The 27889-nt window shown below is 42.1% G+C and overlaps 1 protein-coding gene across 5 annotated transcripts in view; it reads right to left on the reverse strand.

The window, feature by feature from the left end:
• LOC112233576 (5'-AMP-activated protein kinase subunit gamma-2) overlaps positions 1 to 27889 on the reverse strand; it is a 102882-nt gene that overhangs the window by 71109 nt on the left and 3884 nt on the right. For 4 of the 5 annotated variants that reach the window (XM_042308414.1, XM_024401316.2, XM_024401315.2 and 1 more), the window contains exons 2-3: positions 10997 to 11068; positions 4846 to 5116 (exon numbers count right to left, since the gene is read on the reverse strand). In XM_042308414.1, coding sequence (XP_042164348.1) covers positions 4846 to 5116; positions 10997 to 11068 — 343 coding nt within the window. The remainder of the gene's footprint in view (positions 1 to 4845; positions 5117 to 10996; positions 11069 to 27889) is intronic. The other variant, XM_024401314.2, reaches the window with a different exon arrangement.

Consider the following 27889-nt stretch of genomic DNA (forward strand, 5'->3'; position numbering starts at 1 on the left):
GTACCTAACTGTGTTTGAAAGTAAAGTGGGGTGCAAAATCTTGGGGTGGGTCTGGGTGACATTTAGCATTGAATAATTTATTTTTCTTAATTATTAGGGGGAATCCAGGCGAAAGAAACACACACCTGTTTACACAAGGTGCTGGCTAGCGGAGTAGAACACTTGAAAAAGAAAAGGAGAGCCACACATTCTAGGAGCTCAGATGCAATCATTTAATAACCTAATAACCAACGTTTCGACAGACAAGCTGTCTTCATCAGGGTATAATAACAAACACTGCGGGTCACTAGTTTATATAGTGTCGAAGTACACACACAGGTGTCTATAATTATGACCGGGTGTGGCTTGACATCACAGGAGTGGATAGAATGGGATCATAGATACAATTTTGCTACATAGGCCTATAAACATGTACAATGAATAGCATAATCACAAGAATTGCAAGGGTCTTTAAATTAAAAATCCCGACAGCCTCTCATTTTAACAATAAATAGTTGCGGTCACCCCCCTCTCCTAGGGAGGGTGACGTGTTCGATGCCGATATAACGTAGGGATGTAAAGTAAAGCTCTTATAAGATGCCACTTTTTGCTCAGGTTTCCAGACGTTTTGGGAAAGGTGGGGGCAGCATAGTGAGGAGTATGAATCTCTGAGTCAATGGTGGGATGTGGGAAAAGTCCAAATTTGTATTTTCTGTCAACAGTATACAGCTCCGTCATCCTCAGAGGTTAGGGGAGTATTGGGGGAACTCGAGCGTAGTATCAGTGAAGAGCGGCAAGGCAATGTAGGCCTCCAGGCTAATTTAGCTAAATTATGTCAGGACCTGGGTAGTTTTTCCAGGTTAAAGCAAACGGAGCTAGGTGCTCCATGCTCAAGAAGATGGATGCTCCCAGCTCCTTCTTCTTTGGTTTGGAAAGACAGAGCGGTGAAGCCAAGGGTATGCATTGTCTGCAGCTGTCAGATGGACGGGTGACCTCAGTGATAGGGGAGCTGCGGGAGCGGACTGTGGAGTTTTATACTGAGTTGTATAGGGCAGAACTGTGTGATTCTATGTGTGCTCAGGTTTTATTTGCAGAACTCCCTAAGATCTCCCTGGCACAGAGGATGAAGTGAACTGTCAGAGGCCATAACCCAGAATCTCCTGCCCAAAAAGGGGACTTGTGTGAACTTAATAACTGGAGGCCTGTGGCATTGCACTGTGAGGACTACAAGATATTTGCCAAGGTCCTTGCCAACAGACTGAAATCCCAACTGGACTCTATAGTACACAAGGACCAGACATAATGTGTACCGGGACGCTCAAGGACATGTTGGACATGTCGAGAGTTTCAAATGTGAACTTTGGACTGGTTTCTCTAGACCAAGAGAAAGCTTTTGATAGAGTGGACCATGCGTATCTGTTTAATGTGATGTTTGGGGAAAGGTTTTTGGCTTGTGTGAAAATGTTGTATGCTGGGGCGTCATGTATGGTCAAGGCGGGAGGGGGGCTCAGTAGGCCAGTCTGGGTGATGCGGGGCATTAGACAAGGATGCCCTCTATTGGGCCATTATTTACACGATTCATTGAGCCTTTCCTGGGCCTCCTACGCAGGAGACTGCAGGGAGTGTGCTGGACAGGTATGGGTGTTTTGACAGGCATAGCAGTGTCAGCTTACGCAGATGATGGTTCGGTGATGGCCAGGATATGCAGGCACTAGAAAATACTCTGAAGGTGTACGAGTGAGCTTCGTTGGCTAAGGTGAATTGTGGCAAGAGCAAAGCTCTGTTATGTGGGGAATGGAGGGATAGCTTCCCGGGGGTTTGTAGTGGTACAGGTATTCGAATAAGGAAAGGGCCAAATGTGTGTTGTTGAATTTTCTGTTTGCTCAGGCATGTTTGGCTATTTGGCTAACAAGGAGGAACAGGGTCAAAGTGGGGGGATAACAGACCCTTTACTATTATTTAATAGGATGGTCTCTGTGCACCTTAGGGTGGAATTTGAGTTCTATAAAATTATAAAAAGTGTGGAGATGTTTAAGGACATATGGTGTGTCGGGGAGGCCGTTTGTATAGCTAGGGAAGGTGGGTTGGATATACGGTTGTAGAAATGGTGAGGTTTTGGTTATTGTGATGTGTGATGTGGTTTTGTATCGTGGGGTAGAGGGCAAGGTGAGTATGCAGCACAGAGGATTTTTGTTTTTTAAAGGGGGGTGGGGCTAGTGAGGTTTAATGAAATGAGGACGTATCATATAAAATCATCTAAGTATCTCTCTACTAAAGAGAGGGGTTTCGGCTGCTCCGTTTGCTCCAATGCTCAGGCGCCTATGCACCTCACGAAATCTCAGGTACGGTAACACATAGCGACAAGAGCAGTAGAAAACTGTAACAACACAACTTGGAGATATATCACAGATTATAGATTTCAACAGGAATCACTTTAGTCCATGTCAAATGAGATCTCAAGTTATATATATGAGATCCTTTTTAGAACTGCAAATATAAGCTAAAAACTGTGACAGACAAAACCAATACAAATGTCATTGAACCATAGCAAACAAAACAAAAAATCTGACAGCTGTAGAGCTTCCTTGAAATGGAATAGAGTACATTTCGTGTGTCACAAGGCAGTTATAAGCAGCAACTTTTCCTCTGGGTCAAGACTTTGGGCAAATGTGAGGTATTCTCCAGAGACACAAACTCTGCTGATTCACATTATGTCAGTATCCACACTAGGTGAGTTACTTTTGCATTGCCTAGTGCTCCGGGTGGGTGGAGATTTTAGGACCAATGGAACGGTCTAAACTGCACAAACTCCGCCCACCCAGGCCACCGGGGTATTGCAAAACGAACTCGCCCACTGATGCAGTATGACTCTGCCAAGGGAGGGGCGGCAATATATTGACCAATGAAATGACCAGACTATAAATACCACAGAGAGAAAAGTTGATATTGAACTAAGTTGGACTGTCACGTGGTATAAGGTCATTCCAGTGTATCCCAATGTTTTGCCTTCCAGGCCTAATGGTACCAATAGCGGAGGTGCATAAAGATAGCGGCCCCATGCACTTACCACCAATTCCTTGTTTTGCTCAGTTCACTGTATTATACTTTGCTCTCAGTTACTTATTTTTTATTTTAATTAGCAGAGTATATAGGATCCCAATTTTAGCTTCCAGACACCTGCAATTTGAAAACACTGAAAGGTTGAATGTGCTGTACTTTACAAACTCAGTGGAGAGTGTTAAAACAATTCATTAATATCTGAATTCTCCCATCTTTATGCAGAGGACCTGGATGTTGCCCTGGGGGCATTTGCAAAATGCCTGTAAAACTTAAAAATAATCTAGGGGAAAGACTGGCTCTATCTAGCAATCATAGTTGATACAGAAAACTCCAGTCTCCACAACCATTACACCCAAATGTCAAGAGTAATGTAGCTGTTCTTAACATACAGGCAATGTATGCATGTTCCTTTTGTATCCCAATTATGTCATTTACATGTTTTTCAAGTCAGATATTGTGTTAAACTACAGACCCTGGTTCGATTCCAGGCTGTATCGCAGCTGGCCGTGATTGGGAGTCCCATAGGGCGGTGCACAATTGGCTCAGCGTTGTTCGGGTTAGGGTTTGGCTGGGGTAATCCGTCGTTGTAAATAAGAATGTGTTCTTAACTAACTTGCCTAGTTAAATAAAGGTTCAAATAAAACATTTAAATAGCCGTCATTACAGGCGTCAGTTGTAATTGGGTGGCGGGTAGCCTGGTGGTTAGAGGTGAGCCAGTTCGAGTCCTGGGTCTGATGAGGAAAATCCAGTGGCAAGTGAGCTGGCAACCAGAGGGTTGCTGGCATCTGCCATTGCTGCCATTGCCTGCCATTGTGCCCTTGAGCAAGGAACTTAATCCCAGCCAACAACAGCTCCCTGGGCGACCATTGTGGCAGCCCAACTCACCACTCCAACAAAAACTTGTTTTTGTATGCTTGTGTATGTGTGTCTTTGGGATAGAATCGGAAGACAAATTTCGGTTGGACAATTGACCAATAAAGTGATCTTAATCTAATGGCAACATATATCAATTACATAACAGCCATGAGTTAGCTAGAATTGTGTGATCAATTATTAAATCGTCACCCTAAGGAGGACCTCTCTCCATGCCACTATAATGACAAAATAACGGTCATATTCCAGAGATCTACACACCTGGTACTTTAGGTAAAAAAAATAATTAAAGGCATGTCCACCTATTAAACACTAAACTCATGTACTTGGTCTTGTAGCTCTACTTATGTACTTATGTCCTCTGAAATGAGGCGAACGTAAACGGATGCAACTGCAAGTCAATGTGTGGGAGGTGAGAGACGAAAGGCTGGCAAGCCGAGCAAAAAGTACATCCCCCCTGGCAAGCAAGTTCACCACCAGTCCACCAGAAACAACATCTCCTCTGACAACAACAATATCCATCTCTAGACTATAGAATACAAATTAATTTAATGATAAAAGGCATAATTTTGTTGCATTCTATGTCAAATGATGATGGATCCCACAATAATACCCATAGAACAGCATATCCACACGGTTCACCTGACACAACCTATGAGCATCACCACCTCAACCACATGCCCAATACACAACGCAGGCATTTCCGTCTACCATCCTAAAACAACCTAAAAGTACACAAACACTAATTACCACAGAAGCAGAAGAAAAATTTGAGCCATATTGTAGTTTGTATTCCCTCCCCCCCATTCACACACATACTGAGCTAAAGTCTAGGCATTAAGTTGGGGAGCTAACACAACTCTACAGGTTTAAATAACATATGAGCGTGATTCATAGAACCAACGCTGTTGGGGTTAGAGCAACTGGTCTTACCTTTCCTGGCCCTGGAGAAGAGCTTGATGCTGATGGGAGAGGTGGAGTTAGAGTCTCTGGAGGAGGAGCGGAAGATGCCGCTGAAGCTCAGGCGACGAGGCGACTTGGGTGGGGAGTCCTGGTGGGACGAAGGGTAGGGAAAGATGGTTTTGGGGGAGCCTGGGCTGTTCTTGGTCCTAGCAGGGGCCGACTTGGGACTGGAGGGCCGACTGAAGGGCCCCCGCGTGAAGAAGCCTTTGGTCGGGCTGGCTGAGTGGCAACTCCCATCATCCTGAGGTAGAAAACAAAGAGTTTACTGATCGCTTTGTAGGAAACAAGGCTTTTTTGCTCTCCTTTTGACAACACAGCTTTAGCATGAGAGAGTATTGATTAAGATCTAGACTATGGTCAATCACAGAGAATAAGCACTTTTGGTGGCAACATGCCAAAAGTACATAAAATGCACAATTCAATATAGCCATTTGACTTCTCAAATTAGACACAGCTGGAACCTATTAATGAGGATTATGAAGAGGCAAGGGGCTTAACTTTAATTTCACGTCATTCCTGGTTGAGAGGAAATAGCTCCCATTCTCTGTTTCAAGAGATAGACAACCAGGTTGAACACGTTTATCTTGAATTTATCTACCACTTTGCCATGCATGGGGGTGTCCAATCTACAATGCTCAAAGGCAGGACTTTGCAAACCCAAAATAATTGGTTCAATGTCAAAAGTTTACTGTCCTGATTTATAAGTTCCTTGTAATGTTTTCCTCGTCAGATAGAAAACTGGTTACTAGTAACACTATGAACCATTAACAAATAATTGAACATATGAATTTATGTGCCAAAAAGGTCTACTGTAGGGCTCCTGAGTGGTGCAGTGGTCTAGACACTGCATTTCAGTGCAAGAGGCATCACTACAGTACCTGGTTCGTATCCAGGCTGCATCACATACGGCCGTGATTGGGAGTCCCAATCTGACTTGCCTAGCTAAATAAAACAATAGAAAATACTGGAAACAGGCTCCTTTCAGTAAACAATAGAGTTAGAGATGCAATGAAGACAGTCTGCTGTGCTTTCCCCTAGGTGATATATTGCAGAGTGTAGTTTCACTGTCTGAGAGTGTCTGGAATATCAAGATGATTCCAAGAAATGTTTATCAGGTCTTTGCTGAATAATTACAAATGTTCAAGCAGTTCTGAGTCAGAGGTTTTGATGTGAGGGCAAATATAGTCCATTATTATTATCAGATAAGAGCCAAACGCTGCTGAGAAGATTCACCCAGCATAATCAATGTGAGGAGTGACTCAACCTTTATAAATATGAATATGCATATGGACACAGATGGCTTCAGGGTTGCATCAAATCATATACAAAGCTTTTAAGTCGTGCAGTAAGAATGTAGAGATTTAAAATGATACATACGAAGAAAATGTTACTAAGAAGAGGTGAGTGTAGTTTGAATGGACTGCTCATTCTTGTAGTGCTACTTTTGGAATGTAAGCCTTGACACAGGAAGCCCAATTCTGATATTTCTTCCACTAATTGGTCTTTTGACCAATCATATCAGATCTTTTCACATCAGATCTTTTTCAGAGCTAGTCTGATTGTTATTTTCACAATCTGGAAAAATATGAGAAACAATGCATGGGCTTTATTTACTATAAACCTATTATTCGGTATTATGTACAGTTCAGCAACTCGGGGTACAACAGTCAGTATGGGAACAAAATAGGTTACGTACTAAATGTACTAAAACCTTGGGAGGAAATCAACAAAGGGAAATGAATAAATGTGATCTACTACACTCCATTTCCTTGAAAGCTATCAGCTTATCTTTTTCAACAGCCTTCACTGGTTATCTTGTTTTTTACCTGATTCACTGTCGGCCCTGTAGCTTCTGCTACAAAACCAGGAATAAAGGGTTCGACCTTCATGCTCAAAGGTGAGAGACGCAGGACGACAGAGAAGATTCTGTCTGAGGTAAGACCTAACTCTTGAGCCAAACAAACACTGCATTACAAGGGAACCACTAGCAGTGCTCTTTCTGTTGTTAACATCCCAACACACGCACCTTCCCTCAGGCAACAAAACAATGGAGCAGCAAATGTATAGGTCTACCATACAACAGTGTTTCATCCAGCATTGCACAGGCAAGACCTCTCTTGTTTCAATTGATCCTATTGCTGCTAGGATGTTGCTTTGAAGGCCTTTCACCGCCAGCCTGGAACATAATGTAGGGGACAGACTGCCAATACATTGTTCATAGATGACAGTCTATGGCAGTAGGTTCAACAACACAAAGAGTTAAAGACTTGATTCAAAACCAGGTTATTAGAACAGAGTGTAGCTTTATCCAGTTAAGAATAATAATGGAAACACTTAAATGAGGACACTGCCATTTGCACAATCAGGTGTGAATGAGATTATTGATTAGATTGGTGAACAATGCCAAATGTAGAGACATCCATCTCCGCATAGCAACTGTCCCTCTACAGTCCTGTATTGATATGTAGGCCCTCTGTAACATGTCTCCTGATGATGTCTCTGCCACATTCTTCATTTGAAAATGTACAGTGCGTGCACAGTTTGTATGTGAAGGTTCAGATAGAGGCCACCTTCATCAGCACCAGGGGCATACACACTTGGGAGCCAGGCCCACCCAATCAAATAAATAAAATATATATTATGCTCTTTACTTGTCACTAACTACGTTTCCATCTTATTGGCGACGGATTTTCATTTGGGTATTTTAAAATCTGCATAAAAACAATATGCGCATTTTCCCACCAGAGATGTAACCTTTATTTAACTAGGCAAGTCAGTTAAGAACAAATTATTATTTACAATGACGGCCTACCTCGGCCAAACCCAGACGACACTGTGCGCCGTCCTATATTGCGGATAAAAGTCTGAGCATTGCACATAAAAATACGTATTGCACATAAAAATACATTTTTGCGGTGAAATTCCCATGTTTTTTAAAATAAAAAATACAAAAATACAAAATACAAGTTAAATGGGTTTTCATCACATTTTCAACTCTACTGATGGTTTTCTCACCAAAATAATTGTGTTGTATAGCGAGTGTGCCGACTGGTATTGCCACGTGCGCTCTAGCAAACAGCTGGCAAATACAGTGTGGGTATAGCCTACGTGATGAGGTTTTTATGGACAAAATATTTTGTTCTATTTGTCAAACGGCAGCCAAGCATCGATGAACATGTCACCAGAAAAAGACCCTCGGTATTTATTGGAAAGGAGCATCAAGCTCATCACCTTGCACTTTCACCACCCTGGGAAGTTCATCATAACTTATTTCATCTGTAGCCTAAGAAACTTCATGCTTTAGCGAAGAGTCGTGTCATTGCATATCATTGCGTGACTACAAGTTGATTTTGATATGATGGTTATTATATCAATATTTAGACATAAGTGTTTCTACCATCATTTTGCATATAATTAATTTTACAGACAGAAAAAGATCCTACCTTGTCTAGCATATTTTGAAGGTCGATATTTGGAAAGTTAACTGACAAAGTTCCAGTTTCTCTGCAAAAAAAATAAAAAAATAAACATATCTTTTTCAAGACCCTGTCTTTCAAAGATAATTTATAAAAATCCAAATAACTTCACAGATCTTCATTGTAAAAGGTTTAAACACTGTTTCCCATGCTTGTTCAATGAACCATAAACAATTTATGAACATGGACCTTTGGAACGGTCGTTAAGACACTAACAGCTTACAGATGGTAGGCAATTAAGGTCACAGTTATGAAAATTTAGGACACTAAAGAGGCCTTTCTATTGACTCTGAAAAACTCCAAAAAAAAGATGTCCAGGGTCCCTGCTCATCTGTGTGAACGTGCCTTAGGCATGCTGCAAGGAGGCATGAGGACTGCAGATGTGGCCAGGGCAATAAATTGCAATGTTTGCACTGTGAGACAGCGCTACAGGGAGGCAGAACAGACAGCTGATCGTCCTCGCAGTGGCAGACCACGTGTAACAACACCTGCACAGGATCGGTACATCCGAACATCACACCTGCGGGACAGATACAGGATAGCAACAACAACTGCCCGAGTTACACCAGGAACGTACAATCCCTCCATCAGTGCTCAGACTGTCCGCAATGGGCTGAGAGAGGCTGGACTGAGGGCTTGTAGGCCTGTTGTAAGGGGGGTCCTCACCAGACATCACCGGCAATAACGTTGCCTATGGACACAAACCCACGGTCGCTGGACCAGACAGAACTGGCAAAAAGTGCTCTTCACTGACGAGTCGCGGTTATGTCTCACCAGGGGTGATGGTCGGATTCGCGTTTATCGTCGAAGGAATGAGCATTACACCGAGGCCTGTACTCTGGAGCAGGATCGATTTAGAGGTGGAGGGTCCGTCATGGTCTGTGGCGGTGTGTCTCATCGGACTGAGCTTGTTGTCATTGCAGGCAATCTCAATGCTGTGCGTTACAGGGAAGACCTCTCTCATGTGGTACCCTTCCTGCAGGCTCATCCTGACATGACCCTCCAGCATGACAATGCCACCAGCCACACTGCTCGTTCTGTGCGTGATTTCATGCAAGACAGTGTTCTGCCATGTCCAGTGAAGAGCCCGGATCTCAATCCCATTGAGCACATCTGGGACCTGTTGGATCGGAGGGTGAGGGCTAGGGCCATTCCCCCCAGAAATGTCTGGGAACTTGCAGGTGCCTTGGTGAAAGAGTGGGGTAACATCTCACAGCAAGAAGCAAAACAACAAATCTGGTGCAGTCCATGATGAGGAGATGCACTGCAGTACTTAATGCAGCTGGTGACCACACCAGATACTGATTGTTACTTTTAATTTTGCCCCCCCCCCCTTTGTTCAGGGACTCATGATTCCATTTCTGTGTCCCTTTCACATGTCTGTGGAACTTGTTCAGTTTATGTCTCAGTAGTTGAATCTTGTTAAGTTCATACAAATATTTACACATGTTAAGTTTGCTGAAAATAATCGCAGTTGATAGTGAGAGGACGTTACTCTAATAAAAAGGTTGGATGGAAACCTAGCTAGTATTCCAACTGGACATTATTTGTCTTTTTACCAAAACATGCAAACACCATCAGATAGAATTCATAGCAAGCTGAGTTAGTCAGATTTGATTAAATATAACAGAACAGAATGACATTCACTCTCATAGGATGGGTTGCCAAAAAGAACTAACTGAAAGCCACACCAATATGCCAAGCCAAGAATATGACTGCATTGAGGCATAATGTCACTGTGCTTCTATGGCTATATGCACCTATTTAATTTGTAATTTAATTTGTTTTAAAAGCGCAACATTTTGTCTTTGCCCCATGGCAAAATCTGTAGAATAGCATGCGATTAGCTATAAAACTGCACATTTTTCTCTTCGCCCCATGGCAACTAATTTCTGGCTACGCCACTGGTCAGCACCAGTACTCTCAGGTCCTGCTCTAACCAGATGACGCCGCACCAGAACTGCCAGGTTCTGGCTCGGGCTTATGTCATCAGTGTGACTAACCCCATTATCCCCACAGAGCACTCATCTGATCAAAGGTGTCAAGGGGTTTAGCTCAGGGTGAAGTTAGGGCCATTCCCCGACTTTAAATAGAGACCAAAAGCCAATGTCAGTGCTGCAATCCCCACTGGAGCTACAGTAGGTGTACAATTATGAGATGGCATTTTAATCTGGTAATGATGAGAATTAAAAGATGAGGTTTTAATCAAAACTATGTTAATTGCGATGGGGATGCTTTTAATTTATATGAGTCGCTCTGGATGAGTCGCTCTGGATAAGAGTTGAATGTAAAATTTGTAATTATTGTGCAACAGTGCAAAATCACTCAGCAGGAGGCTATTGGTGACATTTCCCTCACACAAAACAGCACTGACCAAATTATGGCCTTTGTGATGAACCCTATCCTGGACCCAAACAGTAAGTACTGTAGCCCACTATATCACTATATTGTTGAGAAGAAAAAACACTAGAGTTGGCTGAAGCACATCTAGACTACACCATCAGTTTATAAATGAACCCCAACCATCGCTGGATTCTCAATAGTCTGTATGAACAACTGAAAATATACAAATATGAAATATGGATATTTTCCCAGGGCACACTGGTAGTGGTGAGGGTGTGCCGGGTCTTGGGACATCACTGTACCTTCTGTGTGTCGGCCTTATCCACATGGTCGGCATCTCCCTCCAAGAAGGGCATGGCAAACGAGCCGAGGTCCTGTAGACCAAGGAGAGAATGCCGGCGTTAGATAAACATTGGCATTAGTATTGGACTCGTGGCAGCCCCGCCTCCCACCACCCCCGCAAAGAAAACACTGCCTTCACAAATCATTTATTAGCAAAGACAGAATCCTTTTCCCACCGTTTGTATAACATAACATTTGATTCCAGAAGCATCTACTGCATATAACATTATAAAAACTTAATCTAATATAATACAGTATCTAACAATATAATCTCTATGATCATCTAAATCAGAGAGTTGTCTTTCGAAGCACACACTCAGTTCCCAAGATCTTGTTTGTGTTAATGACAATGACCTCCAACAATCACCTTTAGAATGCTGATCTCAAGACTTTTCATGCTCCACTATCATACTTGTGCAGGCAGGAAAACATGTATTGAATGTGCAATGTTAAAACCGGTTCTTTGAAACCCAATTCCATGAGAAAGTGACTGCCTTTCATCTCTCCCCCACCTAACTGTCATGGTTCCTCCTGATACCCGTCATCATTTTACTCCATTGAATGGAACTATCCTTCTCTCCTTTCACTGCCAAGTCCAAAAGGAGTACCTGCCTTGAACACTTCTCCAGAACGTTTTAACTTGGCTAGACTGGTCCCAGATTTGTTTGTACATCCTTGTCACGCCAATGACCATAGGAGTTGGCATGAAAGCACACACAGATCTGGGACCAGAATAATGATTGACACCTCAAGACAAAAAGAGCAAGGCCATTGATTTCAGCTTCTAACTACAAACGGTTTATATTTATAAAAATAGTTCATTTACACTGAACAAAAATTTAAACGCAACATGTAAAGTGTTGGTCAAAGTCATAGTCTGTTCTCTCTGCTACCGTACACCAAGTGCTACCAACGCAACAAGTCTGGAACCAACAGGACCCTGAACAACTTCTACCACCAAGCCATAAGACTGATAAGTAGTTAGTTAAATAGCTACCCGGACTATTTGCTAAGGACTCATCACATACACTGCTGGTACTGTTTACGATCTGTCACTTTATTCCTAGTTATATGTACATCTACCTCAATTACCTCGTACCCTGGCATAGTGACTCTGTACTGGTAACCCTTGTACACTGACCAAAAATATGAACGCAACAAGTAGTGTTCCCAAGCTCCCAGAAATGTTCCATACACACAAAAAGCTTATTTCTCTGAAATTTTGTTCACACATTTCTTTACATCCCTGTTACTGAGCATATATCCTTTGCCAAGATAATCCATTCACCTGACAGGTGTGGTGTCACGCCCTGGTCGAAGTATTTTGTGTTTATCTTTATTTATTTGGTCAGGCCAGGGTGTGGCATGGGTTTTTGTATGTGGTGTGTATATATGGGGGATTGTAGCTAGTGGGGTGTTCTAGATAAGTCTATGGCTGTCTGAAGTGGTTCTCAATCAGAGGCAGGTGTTTATCGTTGTCTCTGATTGGGAACCATATTTAGGCAGCCATATTCTTTGAGTTTGGTGTGGGTGATTGTCCTTAGTGTCTTTGTTCCTGTCGCTGTGTTAGTTGACACAAGTATAGGCTGTTTCGGTTTTCGTTACGTTTATTGTTTTGTAGTGTTTTGTGTGTATTCGTGTTACGTTTGTTTGATTAAACATGGATCGCAATCTACACGCTGCATTATGGTCCGACTCTCCTTCACCACAAGAGAACCGTTACATGTGGCATATCAAGAAGCTGATTAAACAGCATGATCATTACACAGGTGAACCTTGTATTGGGGACAATCAAAGGCCACTCTAAAATGTGCAGTTTGGTCACACACCACAATGCCACAGATGTCTTAAGTTCAGGGAGCATGCAATTGGATGCAATATCCACCAGAGCTGTTGCCAGATAAATTAATTTTAATTTCTTTACCGTAATCTCCAACTGTACCTGGCAGATGGCAGACAGTGTGTATGGCATCGTGTGGGCAAGCGGTTTGCTGATGTCAATGTTGTGAACAGAGTGCCCCATGTTGGTGGTGGGGTTATGGTATGGGGAGGCATAAGCTATGGACAGTGAACACAATTGCATACTCACCAGACATGTCACCCATTGAACATGTTTGGGATGCTCTGGATCGACGTGTACAACAGCGTGTTCCAGTACCCACCAATATCCAGCAACATTGAACAGCCATTGAAGAGGAGTGGGACAACATTCAATCAACAGCCGGATCAACTGTATGCAAAGGAGATGTGTTTCCATTGATCATCCTTGAGATGTTTCTACAACTTTATTGGAGTTCACCTGTGGTAATTTCAATTGATTGGACATGATTTGGAATGGCACACACTTGTCTATATAAGACCCACAGTTGACAGTGCATGTCAGAGCAATAACCAAGCCATGAGTTCGAAGGAATTGTCCGTAGAGCTCAGAGACAGGATTGTGTCGAGGCACAGATATGGGGAAGGGTACCAAGAAATGTCTTCAACATTGACGGTCCCCAAGAACACAGTGGCCTCCATCATTCTTAAATGGAAAAAGTTTGGAACCACCAAGACTCTTCCTAGAGCTGGCCACCCGGCCAAACTGAGCAATCGGGGGAGAAGGGCCTTGGTCAGGGAGGTGACCAAGAACCCGATAGTCACTCTGACAAAGCTCCAGAGTTCCTCTGTGGAGATGGGAGAACCATTCAGAAGGACAACCATATCTGCAGCACTCTAACAATCAGGCATTAATGGTAGTGGCCAGATGGAAGCCACTCCTCAGTAAAAGACTGAAGGCACCTAAAGGACTCTCAGCAACACTCCCCATCCAACCTGACAGAGCTTGAGAGGATTCAACAAACTACTGCTTCAACAAAGTACTGAGTAAAGGGTCTGAATACTTCTGTAAATGTGATATCTGTTTTTTATTCTTAATACATTTGTAAAAATGTCTAAAAACCTGTTTTTGCTTTATTATTATGTGGTATTGTGTGTAGATTAATGAGGGGGGAAAAAACTATTTAAACCATTTTAGAATAAGGCTGTAAAATAACAAAATGTGGAAAAAGTCAAGGGCTCTGAATACTTTCCGAATGCACTGTAGGACTTGAGAAACATTCTTACCACTCAATGGTTAGAATTGTGTCAGGAGAACAAATCTTTCCTCAATACAAATCCCTCCTTGTTGCCGATGACAACTGACTGACAGGTCCAATCTTGAGTGAACCAACCATGTGCATAAATGAAGGCCAGCCTTTTACCCAATCGCATCAATGATGACAGCCACAAATGAATGATGACCTCATAAATCCTAAAGATCGTTAGTGTCGGTGACATCACAACCATAAAGATGAACTTCAGCACTCGTGGCTCTCTGGCCACATCCTAAAAGTCTTTAATCATTTCTTACCTTAGTTGGCATGAGGAAAGGGCCAGAAAGGAAATAAAAATATGTACTTTAATCTATTAGTGGTTATTACAGAAAGGATAATGAGGAATTGAATCAATTCAACATAATGGGAAACATCCTCTGTCATCCTACTGTTCACTTCTGTCTCATACTTACTCCAATCCCCCCTCTTTCCCCCCCCCCTCTAACCATATATTTTTTTCAAGTTTCTCTGCTAAGAAGTCCATCCAAAATGAAACAAATGAAAATGTGTATCACACACACACACAAGGCCCCTGTAACATATCTGGAGTGTGTGCATCTTAACCCTAGCCTGATCACAGATCTATTTGTGCTGTCTTGCCAGAGTGGTCCAGGGTCATAAACAGTTTGCAATACAGCACAAACAGACTAGGGGCCAGGCGATCTTAACCACACGACGCTGTTCCCAGCTGGTTCAGATTGGTTGACCTTGCACTCATGTTTGTCAGTTGAACCTTGATGCCTGTGCTAGACCCCCTCTTGTTGTCTGTGGTCTACAGTACACACTCTTAAAACAGAAACAGGACAGCCCAAGATACAATTCCAAGTTAGACCACTCCGCTGAAGGCCACATGAAATCCGGGAAAGGCTTGAATTGTACACTGTGCACTTAGTTTTCCTAAAAGTCTACACACTGATAATAAATGTATTAACAAAGTTCTTAGTCCGGATTTTATTATTTTGTACTTTGTATCACATGCTTATTTAAAAATACCTTCACAATTAAAGGATTGTAGATAATGCAACTTTAAAAAAAAATTAAATACCCTGGGAATCAGTGTTTTTGTGTTTTCATTCCACTTCTACTCATCAACTAATCACAGTCTTTAACCAAGACATTGATTAGAGAAGTGTCATGTAAAATTGACAAAGTACATCAAACAACATTTCTGTAAATATTTCCATCTGTAGACCCTGGGATCAGCTGTGTTACTGTTTTGTTGGAACAAAAGCCTGCACTTAAACCTGCCCTTGTAGGGCAATATTCCCCACCCCTGGTTTACAACATAGTGAGAGAAACAATTATACGTTTTGAAATGAATGGAAATGGGGAATTGCACCATTGGATCCAGCTACTACAGTGGATCCAGCTACTACAGTGGATCCAGCTACTACAGTGGATCCAGCTACTACAGTGGATCCAGCTACTACAGTGGATCCAGCTACTATAGTGGATCCAGCTACTACATATTCTGAGCAAGTAACAAATAGAACCTTGTAACAAATATTCCCCACAGGACTTTGATTTCTCTTCTCATTCCAATCACCATCTCCTCTTTGCATGTCTTCAGTTTAGAGCACAAACCCAACTCCAGTCCAACACTCACACACTTTTTAATTGACCTTTACACCCAAAGTGCAGAACAACCAGCAAAATCCCCTCTGCCGTGCATATGTTTCTGAACAACTGCGTGTTCTTATCTACGTGCAGGCAAGAGGAGAATGACAAGTGGAGAAAAACTTCCTTCCCCCAAGACCGGAGCTCACTTTGACCTTCCTCCTCCAGCCTTGAAAAGCAGTCTGGGAAAAAAACCTGCCTTTCAGTATCGAGAGAAAAACCAATTGCCAGTGATGCTAATCTGTTTGAGCTCTAAAAATCACAACTCAAAGTCTAGCTGCCTAAACAGTAGCCTTTCCCTGAGCGCAAGGCTAGTCCAGTGTTGCATAATGAGTACTTAGCTATGCTGTAATGAGATAGTTAACAAAAGTGCTGCCTCAAGCGCTTACAAATCCTATTTGATGAACCTCATAGGGGAGAGAGATAAAGAAGGATCTTAGTCCTCCTCACCCCCCCCCCTCCTCCATCAATCCCTGTTCCTCTGTCCTCTGTCCTACTGTCCTTCTCTATGGTTGAGTGTAGTTGGATGACTCAGCTAATGGATAACTGGCTAAGGCCTGCAGACTGTACGATTGTAACCGTCTAATGCCTCGATTTTACAGTCCCAGACAAATTGTACATTGTGGGCAAATTCTTAGGTCTGTAAACAATTGTCGGACATCTTGGCTCGTTCAGCGTGACAGGGTCTAGATCTGCTGATTAAGTACCACAACGTGCAGTCGTAGGCTCTGACAAAGTTTTGCCAGTGGCAGAAATGTTGAGCCTTTATCATATAGTGTGGCTGTTGTTAAGGCGTTAGCATGCTTCTGTTCGGCTGAACCGAACGAGTGTGCTCGCTCAGATGCTCCCTTAAAAAAAGTGGCAATAGTACTGTTTGTCCATTTTGAAACACCGTAGCCAGTATACATTTCCTCAAAATAGTCAGAATTCATTTAAAGTAACTCAAGAAATCTATCATTAATCTTGACGTTTTTACTGAGTACATATTAGTCGCGCAATTTTACATCTAAGATGTTTGGTGCAGTATTTCTTAAAGAAAAAATGTACATGAAAACGAGTCGTCTCTCGGTAATGACAACAAAGACTTTATTGAAGAATCCCTACTGCTGACCAATCACAGACGAAGGGGCATAGACTTCGGGATCTGAACTTCGGCTTGCCTCTATAAAAAATGCAGTGTGCCCGAACAGCCGAAAAAATTCCTAATTGAAGTCCAAAACTAACAAAAACGAACAAAATGTCATCATAATATATGTACAAACTCCTCCGAACTATTTTGGATGCTTTATCAAGACGATCCCGGTGACTGAACAACAGGAACACAGTGGGAAATTACCCCATGCTGTTTTAATTCAAAATTAAACTATAGAATTCACACATTATATCATGAAAAGTTGGTGCAAGTAATGGGCTATGTCTAGAAAAAAATAACAAACACACCTCGAATATCAAAATTGCAATGCTTGCATTGAGTAATGGCAATAATTATGTGGAGGCGCAGATCACATTCAAGCTACGGGGCTTCTATTTGGAGTCAGCGTTTCCATGTTGTGATGTCTCTCTTCAATTTGAGAGCGTTTCATTATGAGGAATGCACAGTTACAGAGGTAGCAGTATATCTCATTGTACTTCCGGCGCCGACAGAGATGGCCGCCTCGCTTCGCGTTCCTAGGAAACTATGCAGTTTTTTGTTTTTTTTACGTGTTATTTCTTACACTAGTACCCCAGGTCATCTTAGGTTTCATTACATACAGCCGAGAAGAACTACTGAATATAAGATCAGCGTCAACTCACCATCAGTACGACCAAGAATATGTTTTTCGCGATGCGGATCCTGTGTTCTGCCTTACAACCAGTGCAACGGAGTGGATTACATGCAGCGACCCAAAAAAACGACTCAGAAAAAGAGGGAAACGAAGCGGTCTTCTGGTCAGACTCCGGAGACGGGCACACCGTGCACCACTCCCTAGCATTCTTCTTGCCAATGTCCAGTCTCTTGACAACAAGGTTGATGAAATCCGAGCAAGGGTAGCATTCCAGAGGGACATCAGAGACTGTAACGTTCTCTGCTTCACGGAAACATGGCTAACTGGAGAGACGCTATCCGAAGCGGTGCAGCCAGCGGGTTTCTCCACGCATCGCGCCGACAGAAACAAACATCTTTCTGGTAAGAAGAGGGGCGGGGGCGTATGCCTTATGACTAACGTGACATGGTGTGATGAAAGAAACATACAGGAACTCAAATCCTTCTGTTCACCTGATTTAGAATTCCTCACAATCAAATGTAGACCGCATTATCTACCAAGAGAATTCTCTTCGATTATAATCACAGCCATATATATCCCCCAAGCAGACACATCGATGGCTCTGAACGAACTTTATTTAACTCTTTGCAAACTGGAAACGATTTATCCGGAGGCTGCATTCATTGTAGCTGGGGATTTTAACAAGGCTAATCTGAAAACAAGACTCCCTAAATTTTATCAGCATATCGATTGCGCAACCAGGGGTGGAAAGACCCTGGATCATTGTTACTCTAACTTCCGCGACGCATATAAGGCCCTGCCCCGCCCCCTTTCGGAAAAGCTGACCACGACTCCATTTTGTTGATCCCTGCCTACAGACAGAAACTAAAACAAGAGGCTCCCACGCTGAGGTCTGTCCAACGCTGGTCCGACCAAGCTGACTCCACACTCCAAGACTGCTTCCATCACGTGGACTGGGAGATGTTTCATATTGCGTCAGACAACAACATTGACGAATACGCTGATTCGGTGTGCGAGTTCATTAGAACGTGTGTTGAAGATGTCGTTCCCATAGCAACGATTAAAACATTCCCTAACCAGAAACCGTGGATTGATGGCAGCATTCGTGTGAAACTGAAGGCGCGAACCACTGCTTTTAATCAGGGCAAGGTGTCTGGTAACATGACTGAATACAAACAGTGCAGCTATTCCCTCCGCAAGGCTATCAAACAAGCTAAACGCCAGTACAGAGACAAAGTAGAATCTCAATTCAACGGCTCAGACACAAGAGGCATGTGGCAGGGTCTACAGTCAATCATGGACTACAGGAAGAAACCCAGCCCAGTCACGGACCAGGATGTCTTGCTCCCAGGCAGACTAAATCACTTTTTTGCCCGCTTTGAGGACAATACAGTGCCACTGACACGGCCTGCAACGAAAACATGCGGTCTCTCCTTCACTGCAGCCGAAGTGAGTAAGACATTTAAACGTGTTAACCCTCGCAAGGCTGCAGGCCCAGATGGCATCCCCAGCCGCGCCCTCAGAGCATGCGCAGACCAGCTGGCCGGTGTGTTTACGGACATATTCAATCAATCCCTATACCAGTCTGCTGTTCCCACATGCTTCAAGAGGGCCACCATTGTTCCTGTTCCCAAGAAAGCTAAGGTAACTGAGCTAAACGACTACCGCCCGTAGCACTCACATCCGTCATCATGAAGTGCTTTGAGAGACTAGTCAAGGACCATATCACCTCCACCCTACCTGACACCCTAGACCCACTCCAATTTGCTTACCGCCCAAATAGGTCCACAGATGATGCAATCTCAACCACACTGCACACTGCCCTAACCCATCTGGACAAGAGGAATACCTATGTGAGAATGCTGTTCATCGACTACAGCTCGGCATTCAACACCATAGTACCCTCCAAGCTCGTCATCAAGCTCGAGACCCTGGGTCTCGACCCCGCCCTGTGCAACTGGGTACTGGACTTCCTGACGGGCCGCCCCCAGGTGGTGAGGGTAGGCAACAACATCTCCTCCCCGCTGATCCTCAACACTGGGGCCCCACAAGGGTGCGTTCTGAGCCCTCTCCTGTACTCCCTGTTCACCCACGACTGCGTGGCCACGCACGCCTCCAACTCAATCATCAAGTTTGCGGACGACACAACAGTGGTAGGCTTGATTACCAACAACGACGAGACGGCCTACAGGGAGGAGGTGAGGGCCCTCGGAGTGTGGTGTCAGGAAAATAACCTCACACTCAACGTCAACAAAACTAAGGAGATGATTGTGGACTTCAGGAAACAGAGAGGGAACACCCCCATCCACATCGATGGAACAGTAGTGGAGAGGGTAGCAAGTTTTAAGTTCCTCGGCATACACATCACAGACAAACTGAATTGGTCCACTCACACAGACAGCATCGTGAGGAAGGCGCAGCAGCGCCTCTTCAACCTCAGGAGGCTGAAGAAATTCGGCTTGTCACCAAAAGCACTCACAAACTTCTACAGATGCACAATCGAGAGCATCCTGGCGGGCTGTATCACCGCCTGGTATGGCAACTGCACCGCCCTCAACCGTAAGGCTCTCCAGAGGGTAGTGAGGTCTGCACAACGCATCACCGGGGGCAAACTACCTGCCCTCCAGGACACCTACACCACCCGATGCTACAGGAAGGCCATAAAGATCATCAAGGACATCAACCACCCGAGCCACTGCCTGTTCACCCCGCTGTCATCCAGAAGGCGAGGTCAGTACAGGTGCATCAAAGCTGGGACCGAGAGACTGAAAAACAGCTTCTATCTCAAGGCCATCAGACTGTTAAACAGCCACCACTAACATTGAGTGGCTACTGCCAACACACTGTCAATGACACTGACTCTACTCCAGCCACTTTAATAATGGGAATTGATGGGAAATGATGTAAATATATCACTAGCCACTTTAAACAATGCTACCTTATATAATGTTACTTACCCTACATTATTCATCTCATATGCATACGTAGATACTGTACTCTATATCATCGACTACATCCTTATGTAATACATGTATCACTAGCCACTTTAACTATGCCACTTGGTTTACATACTCATCTCATATGTATATACTGTACTCGATATCATCTACTGTATCTTGCCTATGCTGCTCTGTACCATCACTCATTCATATATCCTTATGTACATATTCTTTATCCCCTTACACTGTGTATAAGACAGTAGTTTTTTGGAATTGTTAGTTAGATTACTTGTTCGTTATTACTGCATTGTCGGAACTAGAAGCACAAGCATTTCGCTACACTCGCATTAACATCTGCTAACCATGTGTATGTGACAAATAAAATTTGATTTGATTTGATTTGAGGAGCAGTATTGTCTGTCAATCATCAACAGATTCTTATTGTTCTTTCATGCCACAGATGATCCATTATATTGACCAGATACTCTATTGGCAGCTCTAACAATGAAAATACATGTATTAAAAATATATGGCAATATGGAGGAGGCAAGATAAGGTGGGGGACCGTTTTAACCAATGAGACGGCAGATGCACGTGTGAACAACAGGCACAACACGTGTCCTACTTATATCAGTCCACTCGTAACAATCTAAGCGTTGCGAAACTTCTAGTTGATCAAAAAAGTCACACGTAGCAAATAAGCCATAGCATTTTTTGTTAACCAAATTCAACACTCATTGACCTCCATACAAAAACTCCTTGCTTAGTGAGCCCCTTACTCGGTGAAATAAGAAGCCACCTGCTGGAGACGACAGATTTTTGGCCTAGTGATCCCGCTCGCGTCACCTCTTCCTCTCTGGCCATGCTTGATACGCCCAGTCAGAGAGGAAAAGGCCAGAATAGTCCCACCTGTTCTTGCCTCCTCCTGACTGCCTTCCATTTTGAAGACATTTATTTTCATTGTTAGCGCTGCCACTTGAGTATCTGGTCAATATAATGGATCATCTGTGGCATGAATGAACAACCACAATTCACAGGCGTGACAGTTACTGTAAAATAATGGTCCCACTTGAAACTAAACATACGTTTTTAATTAAGCCTTTGTAAAAAGCCTTTTGTCGGGGCTCTATAAATGCTTCAGAAATCACCCCCGAAACAAATGTCACACTAAGGTTGAGAATAGGGTTAGGCCACATTTGGATTTATAGGGTTGGGTGATATTTGGCTTTATAGGATTGGGTGATATTTGGCTTTATAGGGTTGGGTGATATTTGGCTTTATAGGGTTGGGTGATATTTGGCTTTATAGGGTTGGGTGATATTTGGCTTTATAGGGTTGGGTGATATTTGGCTTTATAGGGTTGGGTGATATTTGGCTTTATAGGGTTGGGTGATATTTGGGAGACCTCTTCTAAGATATGTCACTCTAAATATCGTGATATCCGATATAATCATTCTGCACCGGTAATGACTATATCATTCCAAACAGTGCAATTTGTGCTTATTTACTGTAATATTGTCACATTCTCATTAAATAATCTTAGTATGGCAAAAAAAATAAAGCTTAGTTAATTCTTTAGACTTCATTTTCAACATATTGATACAGCCTAAAGTTGTAAAGTTCAAATAGTAGTCTTGAACATCACAATATATCGTTTTGCACTTCACAATATATTGTCATAGTCAAATATCATGATATTGGATTTAATCATATAAAATCGGCCAAACCCTATTTGGTAAATAAGGACCTTTTATATCACCCTTTATAAAGTATGAATGTACTTGTGAAGCATCTATGTAGGGCTTATGAAGACTTTATGGATGCTTTCATACAGTTTTGGTGGATAAAATCCAAATCGGTTGAGTGCTTTGAAAAACACACAAACCACATTATGTCCATGAGCTGTAGTTATTGAAGGGGAAATGTCTTCATTTAAAATAATTGCTTCAACTCCATTCCATCATTGGTTTCAATTATGCCCCAACTCTATTCTTCTGAGTTCCTCTGTTTTTTTAACGAACCCTTTCATTTGCCAGCCTAGATGTGTCATTCTCAGAGAAAGAGGCTCCTTCTTTGAATACTAACTCACTTGCTAGTTTGGAAGACATTGATAAGAAAAAAACAGAATGTGCTGTGGGCAATGCATTTTGTCCGTCAAGCCTTTCAAGTTCAAACTGCCACCTTTGTTTATTGTGGGTAAAAGCTATTAATAGACGCCGATTGTTTAACCTCCAAACAGTTTAAGCTGAACTAACCTCGCCTCGAATTCTTCATAAGTATTTTAAATCCTTAGTCAATCACACCACACTGTATCCAAGTCCACAGATATTCTATGAATAACCCACTGTTCTGTTTTGGATGTTGTTCTGAGGAAAATTCAAAATCAGGCAGAGACTCCAATGCTCCTCCTATAGTAGCTTTCTCAACACTTGTTCCTCAAGCAGAATTTGTATCATCATCTCAGTGTTTCCATAACTTTGGGCTTTACAGCTGTGAAACACTGTAGGATGTAGGTCTATATCTGAATGTTCTGGAGATGAACAAATTCAAAGTCCACATTCTGTGCAACAGAAGAATATACCCTAAGATTTTGACTTGGTTCCAATCTGACATTTTTTATGCAGTCAGAGGATGACCCCTTTCCCCCCAAGCCAAACCCCATAGCAAAGAAACAATAATGTCATCACAGATGTATTCTCCAAAATACTGTTTTTGTTTAAACACAAGGAAAAGCTGCGTGTGTTATTATCACTCCCATTGAGCTTACTTTGACCACTCATGATTTTAACTGGCATACATGCATAAAACTAGATCTATTTTTATGGCAATGCATATTTTATCACTGGAAACCTGAGCATTTGTTGAAAGCAAGACAATTCAGCACTTACTGACCGATTTTTTTGTCAGACAACTAATGTGCAGGTATCCTTTACCCAACAAGCATTAACCAGGCATTGTTAAAGACACAGCATTATCGATTATCGAAATGTCTCACCACTGCACTGTATAAGGTATTTATTGAACTAATGTATTACAGCCAACATAAATATATATTGACACACTAGTGAAATGAAAGACATACACAAATCTAAATTGGTCACATCACTTTTTATTTAACTAGGCAAGTCAGTTAAGAACAAATTCTCATTTACAATGACGGCCTACTCCGGCCAAACCCGGACGACACTGAGCCAATTGTTTATTTTCATTTATTTTATTTCACCTTTATTTAACCAGGTAGGCCGGGTATGGTTCTCAATAAGGGACAGCTGTCATTCGTTGTCTCTGATTGGGAATCATACTTAGGTAGCCTGTGTTGCCATCTTAGTTTGTGGGTAGTTCATTTCTGTTTAGCGTTATTCACCTTGCAGGACTGTTTCGGTTTTCCCTTTTGTTGTTTTGTGTATTCAGTGTTCAGTGCAATTCATTAAAGATGAACACGTACCCTGCTGCATTTTGGTCCGATGATTCCTCTTCTTCCGATGAAAGTCGTTACAAACACAGAGTTACACATGGAGTAAAACAGACGTACAGTCAATAGTACAGTAGAAAAATAAGTCTATATACAATGTGAGCAAATGAGGTGAGATAAGGGCCATGGTGGCAAAGTAAATACAATATAGGCGCCCCCTATGGGACTCCCAATCGTGGCTGGATGTGATACAGCCTGGATTCAAACCAGGTACTATAGTGACGCATCTTGCACTGAGATGCAGTGCCTTAGACCGCTGTGCCACTCGGGAGCCAATAATATGATGCATTGTAACTTTTTTGCCCCAATAGCATCACTGTACCTCATGATGTGTAGTTACATGGGAATCTTTGTCCAGGACAAATTGAACATTCCAACAAGATGCATGTGTCTCCATTGGGATTTTAGGTTGAATTCCCCAGGCTAAGTATAAATGGCACAACCTTGACCTTGTTTTGAACCTCTACAACATGAGAACATACAATATTATTTCCCATTAGTCAAATAGTCCATAATTGTCTAATCCAGAGTTCTCAATTTCCTCCATATGACATCTTATTTAATTGCATCCTGTAAGTACATGCTATTATCATGCATGTAACCAACGCATTAATGCTACCTTAACGGACTAAACTACCAATTAGTTGGCAGGCCCGTAAAAAGAATACATTCAAGCACATTACATTAATAAGATACCTCAAAATAGAAATGATCGCTCCAAAACACAATGAGAAACTAATATAATTGCTAACATCTGTAAGAAAAAAAACAAACGAGTCCATCTTTCCGTAAAGTCTATACAGACAAACACATTTCCTCTTCCGCACACAGACAGAGGAAGAGGAAGTTGCAGATAAGCCCCCTGCGTCATCTGCTACACATACATACCTCACTGTGTTGGTTAAAATGGAACTGACAGGAATACCAGCGGGTGTGGAAAACAAAACCTTGGATTACAAAATAGCCTACAGCCTTTCAGTACAACATATATTCATTATCAATTGTAATTGAACGCCATCACTCGCTTTGAGAACTTCAGCGGGCGCTTGATTGGTCAGGCAAGAGTCCCTGAACTTCAAATGTCTCTTTACAAAAGGATTTGTCACACACCCCTTTAAAAAAAATATTTAAAAACTCAAGAATTTTGTGAAGTCAAATGTTTTCCAATGCAAATTAACCCAACAACAACATAGAATCAACATTACAATGTTCCAAATTTACACAAGTATTTGCACAGAGGCACGGCCATAAACACTGCACCGGCCTATTGTCAAGACACAATACAACAAAAGAGAGGTGATTATTGTCACCATGGTCCATTGTGGACTCATTGTCCATGGGGAGCGTATATGTACGTATACAGTCATGTACCTATTTTTCAACGTACTTTTGATATGTTCTTTTATACTGTATGACAGAGAATTGTATGATCAGAGAAGTAAATCTGTACATGCATTCATTCTATTAGAACAAGTTTTTTCCTTTCAATAGAATAACGAAAACATGTAAAAATGAGCAAAAGGTGAAATTCACATCTACATTTTTATCCAGACAAAATGTAAAATGGGCGTCTCCTGAAATTTGCATCCGATTCATCAGTCTGTCAATAGTAGCCTAAATATTGACCAACTGATGATTTGGAGATAACCCATGCTCCTACCAAAATGACTACTCCACTCCAAACATACAACAGCACTGTGCAAAGCCTGATCAATACTGTTATCATCACAATTAATAAGGAATATAACCCTTTCTCTGTCTGGTCCTAGCTTAAAATCACCAGCAGCAGAAAACAAAGAGAGTAAACGTTGCCAACATGTTCCATTGTGAGACACATCAGTGCTTCCCCTCCAATCCGAGCCATACCATATCCACCCAGCACAGTCACAAACCACATAAGCATACCCCTGCAAATTAACATACCTCAGATATGTTGTAGGCTAAATGTATGTGCCAGTGGTATTTCAAAAATAGCTGCATGGATAAAATACAAATCAGATTACTATCACTAGTTGTAGGGATGTATGGTGATCTACTGTCTCCTAAGCATGTCTGGTGTCAAGTATAAAACCCGTTGCCCAGCATTGCACATGATAGAGAAAGAGGGGAATTCTTTACGACTACACTATAGAACTGACATAAACCCAAGAGTGACCTTGTCTTTTGTGTCAAGCAGGCTTAACGGCATCCGAGTCAATATGAGGCAATCTAACGTAACAGTGAATCACACAAATCAGTGTGTAACTTCTCAAAATCAACACTACTGCATTTGTTTGGTCAACAACATACTGCACTACAGTTGGACATTATAAGTAGACCTACACGTATGGAAGAGGGGATACGCAGGAAGACCTATTCAAATGGCGTTTTTTGTTGTTGTTATTCAACGATAAACACAAAAGGAAACCATTTCCCATGTCTATGAGAACAGGGCAGAGCTTCATACCGTTTCCACAAATGTAGGGCATTTGGTTTTGTACATTTATCTTGGCATGTCATAGAAATAGCATAGTGGCACAAAGGAAGATAAGATAGATTGAAATGGTGGGAACATCTATTGTCATCACCAATAATAATTGAGCATCAGATTCCTGACCAATGGAATTCTATGACGTTTCCATACCCAAGGCCATCAGACTGTTAAACAGCCACCACTAACATTGAGTGGCTGCTGCCAACATACTGACTCAACTCCAGCCACTTTAATAATGGAAAAAATTGATGTAAAAAATGTATCACTAGCCACTTTAAACAATGCCACTTAATATAATGTTTACATACCCTACATTACTCATCTCATATGTATATATTGTACTCTATACCATCTTGCCATCGTTATGTAATACATGTATCACTAGCCACTTTAAACAATGCCACTTTTATATGTTTACATACCCTACATTTGTCACGCCCTGACCTTAGTATTCTTTGTTTTCTTTATTATTTTGGTTAGGTCAGCGTGTGACGAGGGTGATATATGTGTTTTTGTCCCGTCTAGGGTTTTTGTATGTTTATGGGGTTGTTTCTAGTCTAGGTGATTTTATGTCTATGGTTGCCTGGATTGGTTCTCAATCAGAGGCAGCTGTTTATCGTTGTCTCTGATTGGGGACCATATTTAGGTAGCCATATTCCTTGGGTATTTCGTGGGTTATTGTCTATGTATAGTTGCCTGTGTCAGCACTAGTGTTTATAGCTTCACGTTCGTTTTATTGTTTTGTTAGTTTGTCTATCACGCTGCGCCTTGGTCTCGTTACGACGAACGTGACAACATTACTCATCTCATATGTATATACTGTACTCTATACCATCTACTGCATCTTGCCTATGCCATTCTGTACCATCACTACTTCATATATTTTTACGTACATATTCTTTATCCCTTTACACCTGTGTGTATAAGGTAGTTGTTGTGAAATTGTTAGGTTAGATTACTCGTTGGTTATAACTGCATTGTCGGAACTAGAAGTACAAGCATTTCGCTACACTCGCATTAACATCTGCTAACCATGTGTATGTGACAAATAAAATTTGATTTGGATTTGATTTATCACTACCAGGTGTGAGAGTCCTTGGACGTCACAAGTACCTGTAGAACTCGTCAAGCTTGTCTGAAGGGTATGGCCAAAGGTCAGTGATCTGGAGCACATATAGGCCCTGTCCAAAAACAACCTAACAAGAAGAAGAGCTGAAGAATATGGATTAATTCCAAGCCAAGCTCTCTTCCCTAATCCAATAAAGCCCTCTTCCCTCCATCTTAGTAGCTCTCTAGTGAGCTTGGTACACCATTACTATAGTTATTATTTATTCAGGGGAGTCCAATTGAGAACATAGTTTCATTTGCAATAGTGCACTGAGAACAAACAACACTCAAACATAATTCAATAAATCAATAAAACAGATTTTTTTTTACTGCAGGATACAGCAA

The sequence above is a fragment of the Oncorhynchus tshawytscha genome, linkage group LG29 (genome assembly GCF_018296145.1).
Source record: "Oncorhynchus tshawytscha isolate Ot180627B linkage group LG29, Otsh_v2.0, whole genome shotgun sequence".
NCBI classification, from domain to species: Eukaryota; Metazoa; Chordata; class Actinopteri; order Salmoniformes; family Salmonidae; genus Oncorhynchus; species Oncorhynchus tshawytscha.